The 13481-nt window shown below is 39.2% G+C and overlaps 1 protein-coding gene across 1 annotated transcript; it reads left to right on the top strand.

The window, feature by feature from the left end:
* The first annotated feature begins 6359 nt into the window (after positions 1–6359).
* Positions 6360–7157, top strand: LOC131694621 (uncharacterized). Its single transcript, XM_058983098.1, has one exon. The coding sequence runs from the start codon at positions 6360–6362 to the stop codon at positions 7155–7157; it is 798 nt and encodes a 265-aa protein (XP_058839081.1).
* The last annotated feature ends 6324 nt before the right edge of the window (positions 7158–13481 follow it).

Genomic DNA, 13481 nt, shown 5'->3' with positions numbered 1-13481 from the left:
ATCTATATCTATATCTATATCTATATCTATATCTATATCTATATCTATATCTATATCTATATCTATATCTATATCTATATCTATATCTATATCTATATCTATATCTATATCTATATCTATATCTATATCTATATCTATATCTATATCTATATCTATATCTATATCTATATCTATATCTATATCTATATCTATATCTATATCTATATCTATATCTATATCTATATCTATATCTATATCTATATCTATATCTATATCTATATCTATATCTATATCTATATCTATATCTATATCTATATCTACATCTATATCTATATCTATATCTATATCTATATCTATATCTATATCTATATCTATATCTATATCTATATCTATATCTATATCTATATCTATATCTATATCTATATCTATATCTATATCTATATCTATATCTATATCTATATCTATGGTACTATATATTGATGGTTTCGAATTTCCGCGTCACTTTCGAAGGATTTTCTAAAAAATAGTTATCGTCCTTTTTTAAAGGAGTCAAAGTGGTGTTCAGGGCACTAAACAGAGACTCCGCCAAGGGCGCCAGGAGAACGCAACGTACCCTTGGTGTTTTCGAACGTAAGGTGTTGCGAACGATCCATGGTCCTATGCAGTTGGAAGACAGCATGTAGATATGACGTATGATCCACGAATTGCAACAGCAAAATATACGAGGCTGTGGTGAGTTGGGCACGTCGTTAAAGTGGCGGGCGACAACCCGGGAAAAATGGTTCACAAAACTAATCCGACTTGTAAAAGTAGCCACAACGAGCAAGGTGGGTCGATCAAGATGAAGGGAACCTGAGGAGTCCTCGTGCTCTGCGAAGCTGGCGACAAACGGCAATCAAAGGAGTGAGCTAGAGACGACATATTGATACAGCAAAGGGAATGATGGCATTAGACTGATTGGTACGGTTGGTAACAAAAGATTTAAAGGGGTTAGTACCAAGATTTGCCAAAAACTAATTGCAATTGTAAGTGTTGGAAAATCCCAAAAGTTTGTAAAGGTTGTTGAAAATAAATAAAACGCCGTACAATGTGTGGGATATATTTGCCACAATTAATAGTGTTAATATAAACATAAGAAAAAAATTAACATCAAATTTACTTTCGATTACAGCAGTAAGAACCCAACATTCCTTATTTGTGAGACATAAACTGTACTTTCACCTTTATTCTTCCTTTTGTTAACTTCAGGCCATTACAGAGTTTTTTGCTCACGAATAGTTAAGTTTTAATAAAGGAATTTTTTAAAACAATTTCCGTTTGCATTTGCTTAGATCGTTACGTTTGAAGTTCAGGTTCAGATATATATTGTTTTGTTCCGTCAGATGCTCCGTACTTCTGATTCTGTTAACACTCTTAAGCTTCTACAGGCGCCAAAGCAATATGAATTCAAACAAGAACAATGATAATCACTAATAAATAATTAAATTATGTTGAGCGTCATATGCCACTCCCAAATTTTGCCTCTATTTTAAAAAGAAAAAAAAAAATCTCCATAACTAACAAATCGTTGATCTTTCAAATGGAATTGATGGATTGAAAATAGAATAGCAACACTAGAAGATTTAAAGAAAGCCATTTTTGTTATAAAAATCACTTGCAAATGTCCAAACAAAAGGGATTGAAACAGCCGTGCTGCGCTAAAAATGTGGGATCATGAAAATTCCAAAATTCTCTAGAACATTGCATTTGCGAGAAATTAACACATCAAAATATAATAAAGCAAGCCGATTTTTCAAGAGCCACCCTACCTCCACTCTTTAAAAAAAATCATCAATTTTATTAAGGTTCTATTGAAAATTTTCTCCAGAACTAGTCTTATTATGCAGTGCAGCGCATTCCTCTATACTTGCGTTGCGTTGCGTTGAGTAAGCACGGTATACTTCGTAGATTGCAGACTGATGACTCTCATTTCCAGCCAGACTACTTGAGGAGCATTGTTTGGGAATAACAATTGATCCAGTCCAAGCGAGAATTTCGCCTGAGAACCACCATTACTGGTCACGACCATCTTTACCGTAGCTTGGGATATGAGAAAGGAAGTGTTGATGTGGTACTTACTTAACGGAAGGCCCCGACTCAGTGACGCTCCCATAAGTACCACGGATTGGGTAGTGGGTGGGTTGTTAGTCAGGATTCGCCTCAAGCAAGCGATGCGACTGAGAATTTATTTTCGTGCAGAAGAAGTTTGAATAGTTTATTGACTAGGATACGTAAATGTTCGCGATGCGAAGGTGTTTAACCTCTGGATAACCGTTTATCGAGAGTTTGTTTCATCGAAAACAACTTGAACCCGGACAGCCGGCTGTCGGGAGTATTGTCGACAATATAAAATGGACCATAAATTGATTTAATTTAATTGATTTATTGGCCTAAAAGTGAGCCAATGAATATGACAATAAAACGTATATTCTTCGTGCTGGTATGACTGCTGCGAATTGGTAGCTGGCTTCTGATTCTTCTCGAGAAACTATCAATTCCCATTTTTTTCACTCAGACAATACCATGCGTATTCCTCGCGCACATTGTATTCCCAGTGGATTAGTTCAGTTTGCTCAGTCCAAAGAGATGTCAGCTAGATTGGCATCAACCGGCGAATACGTGTTCCCTTGCAATACCATCAAATCAAAGAACATTTAAAATTACATACGACACACTATGTGCAATTCTGAATATAATGAATAATAATAATATAATTATTTGCAATAAAATAAGATTGGAAAAGTTAGTTGAATAACCAAGGTAGTTCATTTTCAAAGATAGCACTGTTGATGAATCACCTTACAAAATAGGTGATAAGGGACGCGGACGAAAATAGCTGACCACCGCCTGTAGCGCATTCCTCTATAATTGACAGCTAAAGTACACAAACTCTGGGTCTTACTATAACAATTGATTCCGTCTGACACTAGTTGCACTGTTACCAGTTATATTCAATGGCGGATCCAATGGGGGAGGGTCCTGGGGGTCCGGAACCCCCCCTCCCGAAAATTTTTAACTTCTTGAGAAATTTTGAAATAATTTCTTTTTAAAATTTGTTTTAAATTCAAAATTATTCCAAACCAGATTCGACAACCAAAACTGATTGTAAATAAATCAGGTTATTACGTATTACGCATGGTACAATGACCTTTTCAAAATATAAATTTCAGACCCCCTCCGAAACTTTTTTCTGGATCCACTCCTGGTTATATTATACATAAATAATACATTTTTATACTTACTGTAATCATTAAATACAACACTTATAGTGTAAAATATAGTTAACCCTTAAATGCATAACGCTGTTTTAAAACAACATTGCGAAAATTATCACAGTAATGTATTGAAACTATGAGACAATTTTTACAAAATTTGAAAAAATAAATTATTTGCACCTTTGAGGGATAATATGATTCAAAGTCAAATGTGATATCAATTTATACAAAAGAAATATATATTGCACATTTTCAAAAGACTTGTTATGTACAACAAGAATGTTGCCAAAAACGGAGTGTGTCAAAAAGGGAGCATACCAAAAACGGAATTTTGCTGTACCATTCGATTTAATTCGTTGAAATCGCAAAATGTTTCTGTGTGTATGTGTGTGTGTCAAATAATATCACTCAATTTGCTCAGAGCTAAACCGATTTGCACAAACTTATACTCAAATAAGAGGTATAAAGCTCCCATAAGTTGGTTTTGAATTTTTAGTTGATCTGACTTCCGGTTCCGGTGTTACGGGTTGAAGAGTGTGGTCACATAGCAAATTCCCATATAAACAGATAACCCCATGATGTACGAATGATGTAATATATTTTCAAATGGGTTCAACACTACTTGGATTTGCGGGTCTAGATCACTAATGACCAATCAAAGTAGCTTTGCCCACATTGGCCACCGATGACGGTTCTTGACAACCCCAGGGAACTCGCCAAGTTCCTAAGCTAATGTCACACCTGCTCCCTAGCAAACTCTTAACCGCTTACTACAAACTTGATTTCAGACGAAAGATACAATATTCCGATTGACTGCTATTGAATTTCTTTCAGATCTGACTTTTTGTTCCGGAGTTACAGATTGGTTATTGCGGTCACATAGGAATTTCTGTTATAAACCGGTACAATCATAATAACTTCGATTCGCTGGCCTATATCAAATCAAAGATAAAAATATGGGAATATATTGCCCGCTATCGATAATTTTGGATGTCCCTGGCTCCGGGACTATTCCTGGACTGAAGCCACTTCGGTGATGACTGATCTAATTTTCACTAACCTCGTCTCAAATGGGAGTTTAGTTTTAGTATCGATTTTACGTTAAATAATTAGATCTGTTAGATTTTAAGTTCAATAATTTCATTTAAGCACTTACAATATTTAGTTTTCCAATTTTAGTTTTAAATATTCCATTTAATAGTATTATTAAGAAATTTATAGACATTAAATTTATTAGGTGTTATCAGAAACACATTTATCTATAACGTTCGTCGTGAAGCTGCAACGTGGTATGACGTGATTGACGTGGTGATTGAAAATTCCCGTATAAACTCAATGTCACATCTTCTAGTTTGACAGACTATGCACGTATGTCAGCTTGGGTGTACAAACACAAATCACTGTACGTGTGACAAAAATATCAAGATAACGTGAATAGAAATTACACAAATTTTTACTGAGATCCTAAAATCATGAACATAAGTCAAAACGTGAAAATAAATTACGAATATTGTGGAATCATGACCATAAATCGTGCTACTCTGTCATACAAATCCAATATTAAGGTCATGAATAAAATATCATAATAGCGTGATGAGAAATTATGAAAATCGCGATTAAGCTCCTGAAATCATGCCTATCGTTTTAGTTCATATACTACAAACCAGTGACCCCAAGGTTTGAACAAGAACCATAACAAAAACTAAACATGTTCAAGGGAACAACCACAATAACCCAGCCAAAAATTGCAATGTAACGCTATGTACATTTTTGCGTGAACTAGTTTTTTTTTAAATTAAAAGTTTCATGAATACGATGATTATTATCCATAATTTCAGGAACTTGGTCACGTAAATCGTCCAGTTCATGAAATCGTGATTTTTTGCGCATGAATTTATGAACGGATTTTTTCCGTGTGTTGTTATTTGGTCGGTGTTAAGTCAGACCACTGTGATAATCATAGCACTGGATAGAGAATTTCTTCAGCTACATTCCACTTTTATCAGATTTGAAATATGTCACAATAGGCCAAAATGACCAATTTTTTTTTCATTAAATTATAACGTACAGGAGCTTTAAACTCGTTTTTCTCGAAATCGCTGCACTACGCTATATTTCCCCTTAGTGGTTGACAATTTTGTAAAAACTTTGTTTCTACATTAAGAAGCAAATTGTTTAAAACTATCTTTGGGCGTCAATCAGGCGCAAGCTTTTTCCTGTCACTAAGTTAGTGTCGGATTCTGATGAGACAAAGTCGAATCGCAAATTCCATAACTAATTTAGTTATAGGTTTTGGGATCCTCACGCACAAAGCTTTTTTTAAACAATTTTCTACTTAATGGAGAAAAAATAGTTTTTACCAAAATTATTCTCCACTATGGAGGAATATAGCATAGAACAATCTTGGACTGGGAATTTTCAATGGATATAACCATAACTGATGATACTTATCCTATATTATTACATTCCTTTATTCGTAAATATCTGGCTATGTTAATTTTTCGATAGCACCCTATTCCTTATGCTTCTCAACCGTGTGCCGAGTTGTAAAATATTTTCGTTAATTACATAACGTTCATGTCATTATATTCATTATATTATATAACACACAAAATGTACTGCGCATACAGTACAACAGAATAAATACTTAACCCTTTCATGCCCAACTTTTTTCTAGTGGATGTAGGGTTTCAAAACTATTTTTCCTTGAAAACGGTGAGATCAAGAAACACGAAAAGTCTATTGTCAAAAAGATAAGTGCTTCTATTGCAGTGCTAGAAGCTGCTCAATTTTTACCTTCCAATGCTCAATACAATACAAAGGTTTTGGTACAAACGTAACATCAGATCAGTTTGTTTATTTTTGTTCGCGTATTTTGGATCGTTTTTTTGTGTATATTCAGTGATTTTTCATTTAGAATAGAGTTTGTGCCCTCGCCTAAGCTGCAGTTATTGATCAATTGACTCATAATTTGTGATTCTCGGTCGTGCGGTGACAATTGACAAACATTTTGTTCTCCCAAAGTGTCGTCGGTAGTGATAGAATCCTTGTGGTGAAACCGTGGATGCATATCGGGAAAGCTTATTCACGAAGTAGCTACTGTTGCCTACCTGTAGGCGATTCGCAATGGATTCGATCTGCCTGCAGTGCTCCGAGCCGGTAACCACTTTGAATCAGCTGAAATGCCAAGGATTCTGCGACAGAATCATGCATCTATCGTGTTCAACGCTCACTCGTCCAAAATTGGACATGATTAACGACTCAGCGAATATATTCTGGCTCAGCGACACCTGTGTGGATTTGATGAAATCCTCCGCAGTGAATGCAGCTTTTACAGCATTGAGCGAAGCGTTCCGTTTGTTGACCGACACACATAAAACAGCGCTTGAAGCATTAAAGGCTGAAATGGAGAAAACCAGAAAATCAGTGGAATCCGCAACGACATTGCCTGCAACTCCCATATCATGGCCCGTTCCAAATAGAGCTGGAGCCAAACGTGCTCGCGAGACCGAGGATAATAAATCTCTTTCTAAATCCGATGTCCCCAGCCTAACGTGTGGCAAGAAAAAGGGTGATGTAGCAAAGGTACCCACAATCACTGTTCAACCCGCTACTAGTAAATGCTGGATTTATTTGTCGCGAATTGCCACCACCGTTTCTGAAGACGAGGTTGGTGCTATGGTTAAGGAGTGCCTTTCAACGGACGATCCGGTCGAAGTGAAGAAGTTAGTGAAAAAAGACGCAAATTTGAGCGGGCTTAATTTCATTTCTTTCAAAATTGGTGTTGACCCTAAACTTCGTGAAATGGCCCTCAATGCCGAAACTTGGCCGGATGGGATGTATTTCCGCGAGTTCATCGACTTTCGGCAAGAACGTACTAATGATGGGAAGCAGGGGTTTCGGAAAACACCTCGACTGGGATAAATCCATCGCAAATAGCAGTTATTTTAGACTACGCACCGACAATTCGCCTGTTGATCAACGGCAACCGGGATGCACCTTAGAAAGCAATATGGAATCCCCCAATCCTCCCAGCACAGTCGTGCCTCTCGCAGTCAGCAGTATCTTCAGTCGTCCCGGCCCTGTGTCTGGGAATGGAGAGGGGGACTTCCAAATTGCCCTCTTTGGCAAGTATTTTAAAAATAATTTTGTTGAATCAACCGTTTTTCCTGATGGAACTGCTTGTTCTAGCTCGAATGCTTCCGACTGTCAATTAATAAGTCATCGATGTCAGCCGTCAGCTGGAAACCTCCTGAGGAGCACTCCAACTTCCATCACGGGTGCTACCAATTCATGCAGTTCACCCGCGCCTTCTGCTGTTAGCAGTCATTCCAGTCGCCCCGGTGTGCATTCCAGACGACGGAATCAAGGAGTGCCGGTCAGCCTTCCGTGTCTAAAATCGTCACCCATCCACTTATACTATCAAAATGTGGGTGGCATGAATTCCTGTGCAAATACCTATCGCCTAGCTACCTCGGACTGCTGTTACGACATTATCGCATTGACAGAAACATGGCTAAATGAGCAGACCCTCTCCAGCCAGGTGATTTGCTCTGACTACGAGGTTCTCAGATGTGACCGGAATCCTCTCAACAGCCACAAATCCTCCGGAGGCGGTGTTTTGCTCGCTGTGCGTCGTGGATTAAAAGTTCAACATATAACAAATGATGCTTGGAGCAGCATCGAACAAGTATGGGCAGCGATAAAATTGGGAAATCGAACATTATATATATGTGTGGTTTATTTCCCTCCCGATAAAATTCGCGACTCTGCACTAGTTGATTCTCATTCTGAATCATTGACTTCTGTTGTTGCGATGGCGCAACCCACTGACGAAATCATGATCCTCGGCGATTTCAACCTTTCTACAATAAAGTGGCGTTCCATTCATAACGGATTTCTACAACCCGACCCAGACGAATCAGTTTTTCATCCTGGCAGCATTACTCTTCTGGATGGCTATAGCACGGCTACACTTCTGCAGATTAACAGCACAACGAACGAGAACGACCGGTTTTTAGATCTATGCTTCGTTAATGCCAGAGATCAATCGCCGCATATTTCCACCGCCCTCGCCCCGCTAGTAAAGTATGTTCGCCACCATCCGCCTCTTCATCTTACACTCCAGGACGTACCGCCTATGAAGTTTTCGAGCCACGCGCCCACCGTGTGTTACAATTATAAGCGGGCCGACTATAGCAGCATTTTGAATATTTTACAAAGTATTAACTGGGATTCTGTGCTAAGTAAGGATGATGTGAACTCCGCCGCTGAAACGTTCTGCCATATAATGAGCTACCTTATCGATCGTCATGTCCCAAAGTGTAATCAACGAAGTGATCAATCCCCCTGGCAGACAGCCGAGCTACGTCAGCTAAAAACTGCGAAAAGAGCAGCATTACGAAAGTTTACCAAACGCCGTACCTTGTCACTGAGAGCTTATTATGTAAGGCTCAATAACGATTTTAAAAAACTGAACAGTTTTTGTTTTTCAAACTATCAACGAAAAATGCAACGTAAGCTTAAGTCGGATCCTAAATCGTTTTGGAGATACGTCAATGACCAGCGGAAAGAAACCGGCTTGCCTTCTGCAATGTTTTTGAATGGCGAAGCTGGTCATGATTCACAAGCCATATGCAAATTGTTCGCCTCTAAATTTGCGAGTGTGTTCGTCAGTGAGACATTGTCCTCGCAGCAGATTGACGTTGCAGCTAGCGGCGTGGCCCAACTCGAACGGTCAGTGAATGAGATTCGTGTAGAGCACTCGGATATTGTATCAGCAGCATCCAAGCTTAAAGCATCGTCATCTCCCGGGCCAGATGGTGTCCCTGCTGTATTTTTGAAAAAGTGTATATCTGGTTTGGTGGAACCACTCTGTCAACTATTCAAAATGTCACTGACAACCGCGATTTTTCCTCAATTGTGGAAAGCAGCTTTCATCTTTCCTGTCCACAAAAAAGGTGATAAGAGGAACATTGACAATTATAGAGGAATTTCTGCGCTCTGTGCCATTTCCAAGCTCTTTGAGTTAGTCTTGGTGGAGTCAGTGTTTTTTCACTGTAAGGAATATATTTCTAAAGACCAACATGGATTCATGCCGAATCGATCGACGTCGACGAATCTACTATCTCTAACCTCTTTTGTGTCCGAAGGGTTCGATGCGAGTCAACAAACTGATGTTATATATACTGACTTATCTGCAGCTTTTGACAAAATCAATCACGATATCGCAATCGCTAAATTGGGAAAACTTGGCTTCAGTGGATCACTCCTGCGATGGTTCCAATCCTATCTCGTTGGCCGTCAACTCAGTGTGAACATAGGTGATGCATACTCCAAACTATTCTCCGCAACGTCTGGAATTCCGCAAGGAAGTCATCTCGGACCTTTGATATTCACTCTCTATTTCAACGATGTAAACTATCAGCTGAAAGGGCCACGGTTGTCGTATGCAGATGACCTGAAAATTTTCAACACAATTAAGAGCCGAACGGACGCACTTTATTTGCAGCAGCAATTTGACACTTTCAGCAGATGGTGTGAAAACAACCGAATGAATCTGAATCCGGCGAAATGTTCTGTGATATCGTTCTCCAGAAAAAAGGATCCCATTGAGTTTGAATATAACTTGTCTGGAGCTCTTGTTTCCCGGGTGAGCTGCGTTAAGGATCTTGGAGTGCTGTTAGATTCGAAACTTACATTTAAGAATCACATTTCGTATGTTGTTGGTAAAGCATCGCGAAGCCTGGGCTTCATCTTCCGTACGGCTAAATCCTTCACAGACATTTATTGTCTCAAAAGCCTCTACTGCTCTTTAGTGCGCTCCACGCTGGAGTATTGTTCGTCAGTATGGAACCCGAATTACATGAACAGCAGCGATCGAATTGAAGGCGTTCAACGAAAATTTATACGGTATGCTCTTCGACGCCTGCCTTGGCGCGATCCTTTTCGTCTACCAAGCTACGAGAGTCGGTGTCAACTCATCCAGCTCGATACCCTTCAGCGCCGTAGAGAAACTGCAAGAGCCTTATTCATCTCTGATCTTCTGTCAGGACGCATCGATTCTCCAGATTTATTAGAGCGAGTCAACATCCAAGCAAGGTCCAGAACGTTACGCGGAAACGTTCTTCTGAGAGTGCCGTTTCGACGAACTATTCAAACAGCTAATGCCGCTATCACGGGACTACAACGCCTCTTCAATCGTGTGTCGCACCTGTTCGACTTTCATTTGTCTCGGATAACTTTAAGAAAGCGATTCCTGCAGTTTTTTAAATGTAATTAATTTAAGTTTCCATCATTGGGGCCGAGTGCGGCCTGTTGATGCGTGCGATAAATAAATAAATTCTCCAAGAATATTGATAATAGTCCAATTGCATGGGAAACGTAACCAAAGACAGTCTAAATTGATAAGTTTTTTCAGTTTTCAATAATATTGCACCACAACCAAGATATATGGAAAAATCATTTTCCGTTGTCAACGCAAACTGTCCCTGGCAGCTCTGCTCCATCGGAATCGAGCCAGACTAATTGCAATAACTTCGCTTCTAGAGCTGATCCTTGTAACTGTTATTACTCAAATGAAAGGCAATAGTCACATTCATTAGTCTTACTTGTTTTTGTGAGTAAATCTTGTCTCAATCAAAAGTTATAGCTGTTTAAAAACGTTGTTGTCCACAAACAACATGGGCATGAATGGGTTAAGCACGAAGTACAGATTGCGTGTTGTAATGTTTACTCTTCCGCGTTTCAAGCAATTCCAATGCACTGGACAAGGACAGTCGATGTGGGAATGATTCTAAAAATTGAAGTGACAAGTAGGACAATCTTAAAATAGGATTTTCTTCTATAATAGAATAATCGAAAGTACTTTTTCTCTCCCAAAAGATATGTTGACTAAAGGCAAATCACTCTAGGAATGTATAACGAACTTCCATCAAATTAGAAAAAAATGCATTTGATATCCATTTTTGTATCAACTTTGCACTTCCTCGCAGAAAAGAATGTTTAACAAACGTCCTACGCTGATCCCCTTTGCTCGACCTTTTTCTTAAATGTATGACTAGTTTTTTGTAGTATGATGAACACCCTTTCAGAACCGGAAAAAAATTGTACGAAAAGTGAGGTTAGCTTGCTCGTGAGGAATTCTGTTCAGACTGTCCAACCCAGGATCCGAGAAGAAAAATTGGAGAAATAGCAAAACTCCACTACAGCTTCAGCTCTGTTTATCCATTTAGAATGAAACAATATTTGAATTTCCAAAAACCGACCGAAAGCAGGAATCGGGTATGATTATTATTACCCAAAGCCATACGTGAGCCTCTGCGACATAAATACAAACAATACACATACACATGTGGCAAGGAGCCCAGTACGGCAGGGGTGGAGGAAGGCGAAACCTATTTGCATAACCACACGAAGTGACGACGAAAATCCTCCAAACAGATTTCAGTTTCGCCTTTGCTCCGGCGTTGATCGTATCGCCGTTTCGGTTGTTGTTGTTGTTGTTGCTTTCGAGCGTTGCTGGAACGGACCATCAACAAATTTATGTAAGAAGAAGGATCATCGTGAAATTTGTATTTACAGTGTACACAAAAAATGGGTAGATGTGGTGCGGTCATAAAAAGTCCTATCTCAAACAACAGGAACCTTTTTTCGTTCGGTTTTCTCTTTATTCGTCTATTTGTATATACGTTTTGGGTGAATACATAATGTTTTTTTTTCTGGCTAAAACTCCAAGCGAAAAATAAGAGTTCTTGGTTATTGGTGCCGAAAGAAACCCTCTCGAATTTCCAATCTGATGCGCTCGGCTCGGTTCGGCTGCGAGAACCTGAATTCCTTATGTATTTTTCTCGCAGGCTTTTAATGGAGTTTGGAGGGTAAATAACTTATGTACCTATCCGTACAAAAACAGAACAAAAAAAAAAACAGAACCAAAATTACGGCAACAATCTCGAACGCAGGGAGGGAACTAAACAGAAAAGGATTCTTTCTACCTGCCTCTCGGGATGAACAGGAAAAAAACGGCGTTGTTTTATATTCTGGCTTCTTCTTGGGCTTTTGGGCTGGTTTATACAGTACTTGCTTGGTCCCTTCGATTCACCGAAAACACTACCACAGCAAACCAACCGACCGATCGACCTGTCCTCCGTTCGCTCACCCGCATGAATCTCGGTTGGAAGATCTCGATCCTTCCTTCGTCTGGTGTAGTTGTTTTCAGATGCCGTGATCGTTTAAAGTGAGGGATTCGAATTATACAGGTTTGAATCGGGTGAAAGTATCCAGAGGGACAATGTACATTCTATCCCTATAGCATTTCCCGCCTGACCTAAGCACCCTGTTCCGATTTTTTTGTAATTAGGAAACATTAGAGATCAATGAATCCGTACTATTAGGACAAGAAACACTGACGCAGAAAGTAAAATTTCTCCCTAAAGAGAAAAAGAAGAAAAAACACAAATTTTCCACTTGAGGGCAATTTTTGGGTGAAACCACTCTTTAAGCGGTTACAAATCCAAACTTAATAAAGCTATGTTTTGCGTTTGAACTGCGTTTCATCAGAATCTGACATAAACTTAGAACCGCTAGACCGTTTGTTGCTTCGAACTAGTCAAACGTGATGTCCCGTTAGATCAGAAGTTATGTTATGCGGATGAGACACAGTGAAATAGAACCTTGGTTTGACTTAGCAGGCCGGTGCGAAACGCACTTTGCAATATGTCTCCCTAAGAAACAGAATTTATCCTCTCGGGACATCTGAGCTAAGTTTCTCCGGCTCTAAGTTTGTGTCGGCTTCTGATGAGACGAAGTCGCAACATAATCCGTGATTTTATTAAGTTCAGGAGGATCTCTTGTAATATGAACAGCATCACGATTTAAATTCAAAAGTTTTCGTTTTTAGCTTCTGACAAAGAGAAATGAACTTGAGCTTAAGCTTGTGCGACAACCAGGGGTCGCAATTCCGGTATTGATCGGGACTAGCTGCAATTGCACAGAAAATCAATAGATGATAATGTCTGGGAGTAACAAACCATCCTTCAATGTTGCTTATTAATGAATACCGGAGCCGGCCAGTCCCGATCGTAGATCGCAGGAGGAAAGGGAAGGAATGTTGCTTTTACTAGAGGCCATATATGCTACTGCGAATTTCATAAGTGTCACGGGACGAGGGAGATTGTTAGAAAAATAAAATGATTGGAACTTGTATTGGAGATCGCGCGCGCGATTCAAGGTTTTAGGAGTCTCCGGGTG

Source organism: Topomyia yanbarensis, unplaced genomic scaffold (genome assembly GCF_030247195.1).
Source record: "Topomyia yanbarensis strain Yona2022 unplaced genomic scaffold, ASM3024719v1 HiC_scaffold_113, whole genome shotgun sequence".
Classification (NCBI taxonomy): domain Eukaryota; kingdom Metazoa; phylum Arthropoda; class Insecta; order Diptera; family Culicidae; genus Topomyia; species Topomyia yanbarensis.
Note: the sequence above shows the minus strand (reverse complement) of the source record. Positions and strands in the feature narration are given on the sequence as shown.

Excerpts from the sequence above, each read along its gene's own strand:
- LOC131694621 (XM_058983098.1), top strand. The coding sequence starts at position 6,360 with ATGGATTCGATCTGCCTGCAGTGCTCCGAGCCGGTAACCACTTTGAAT.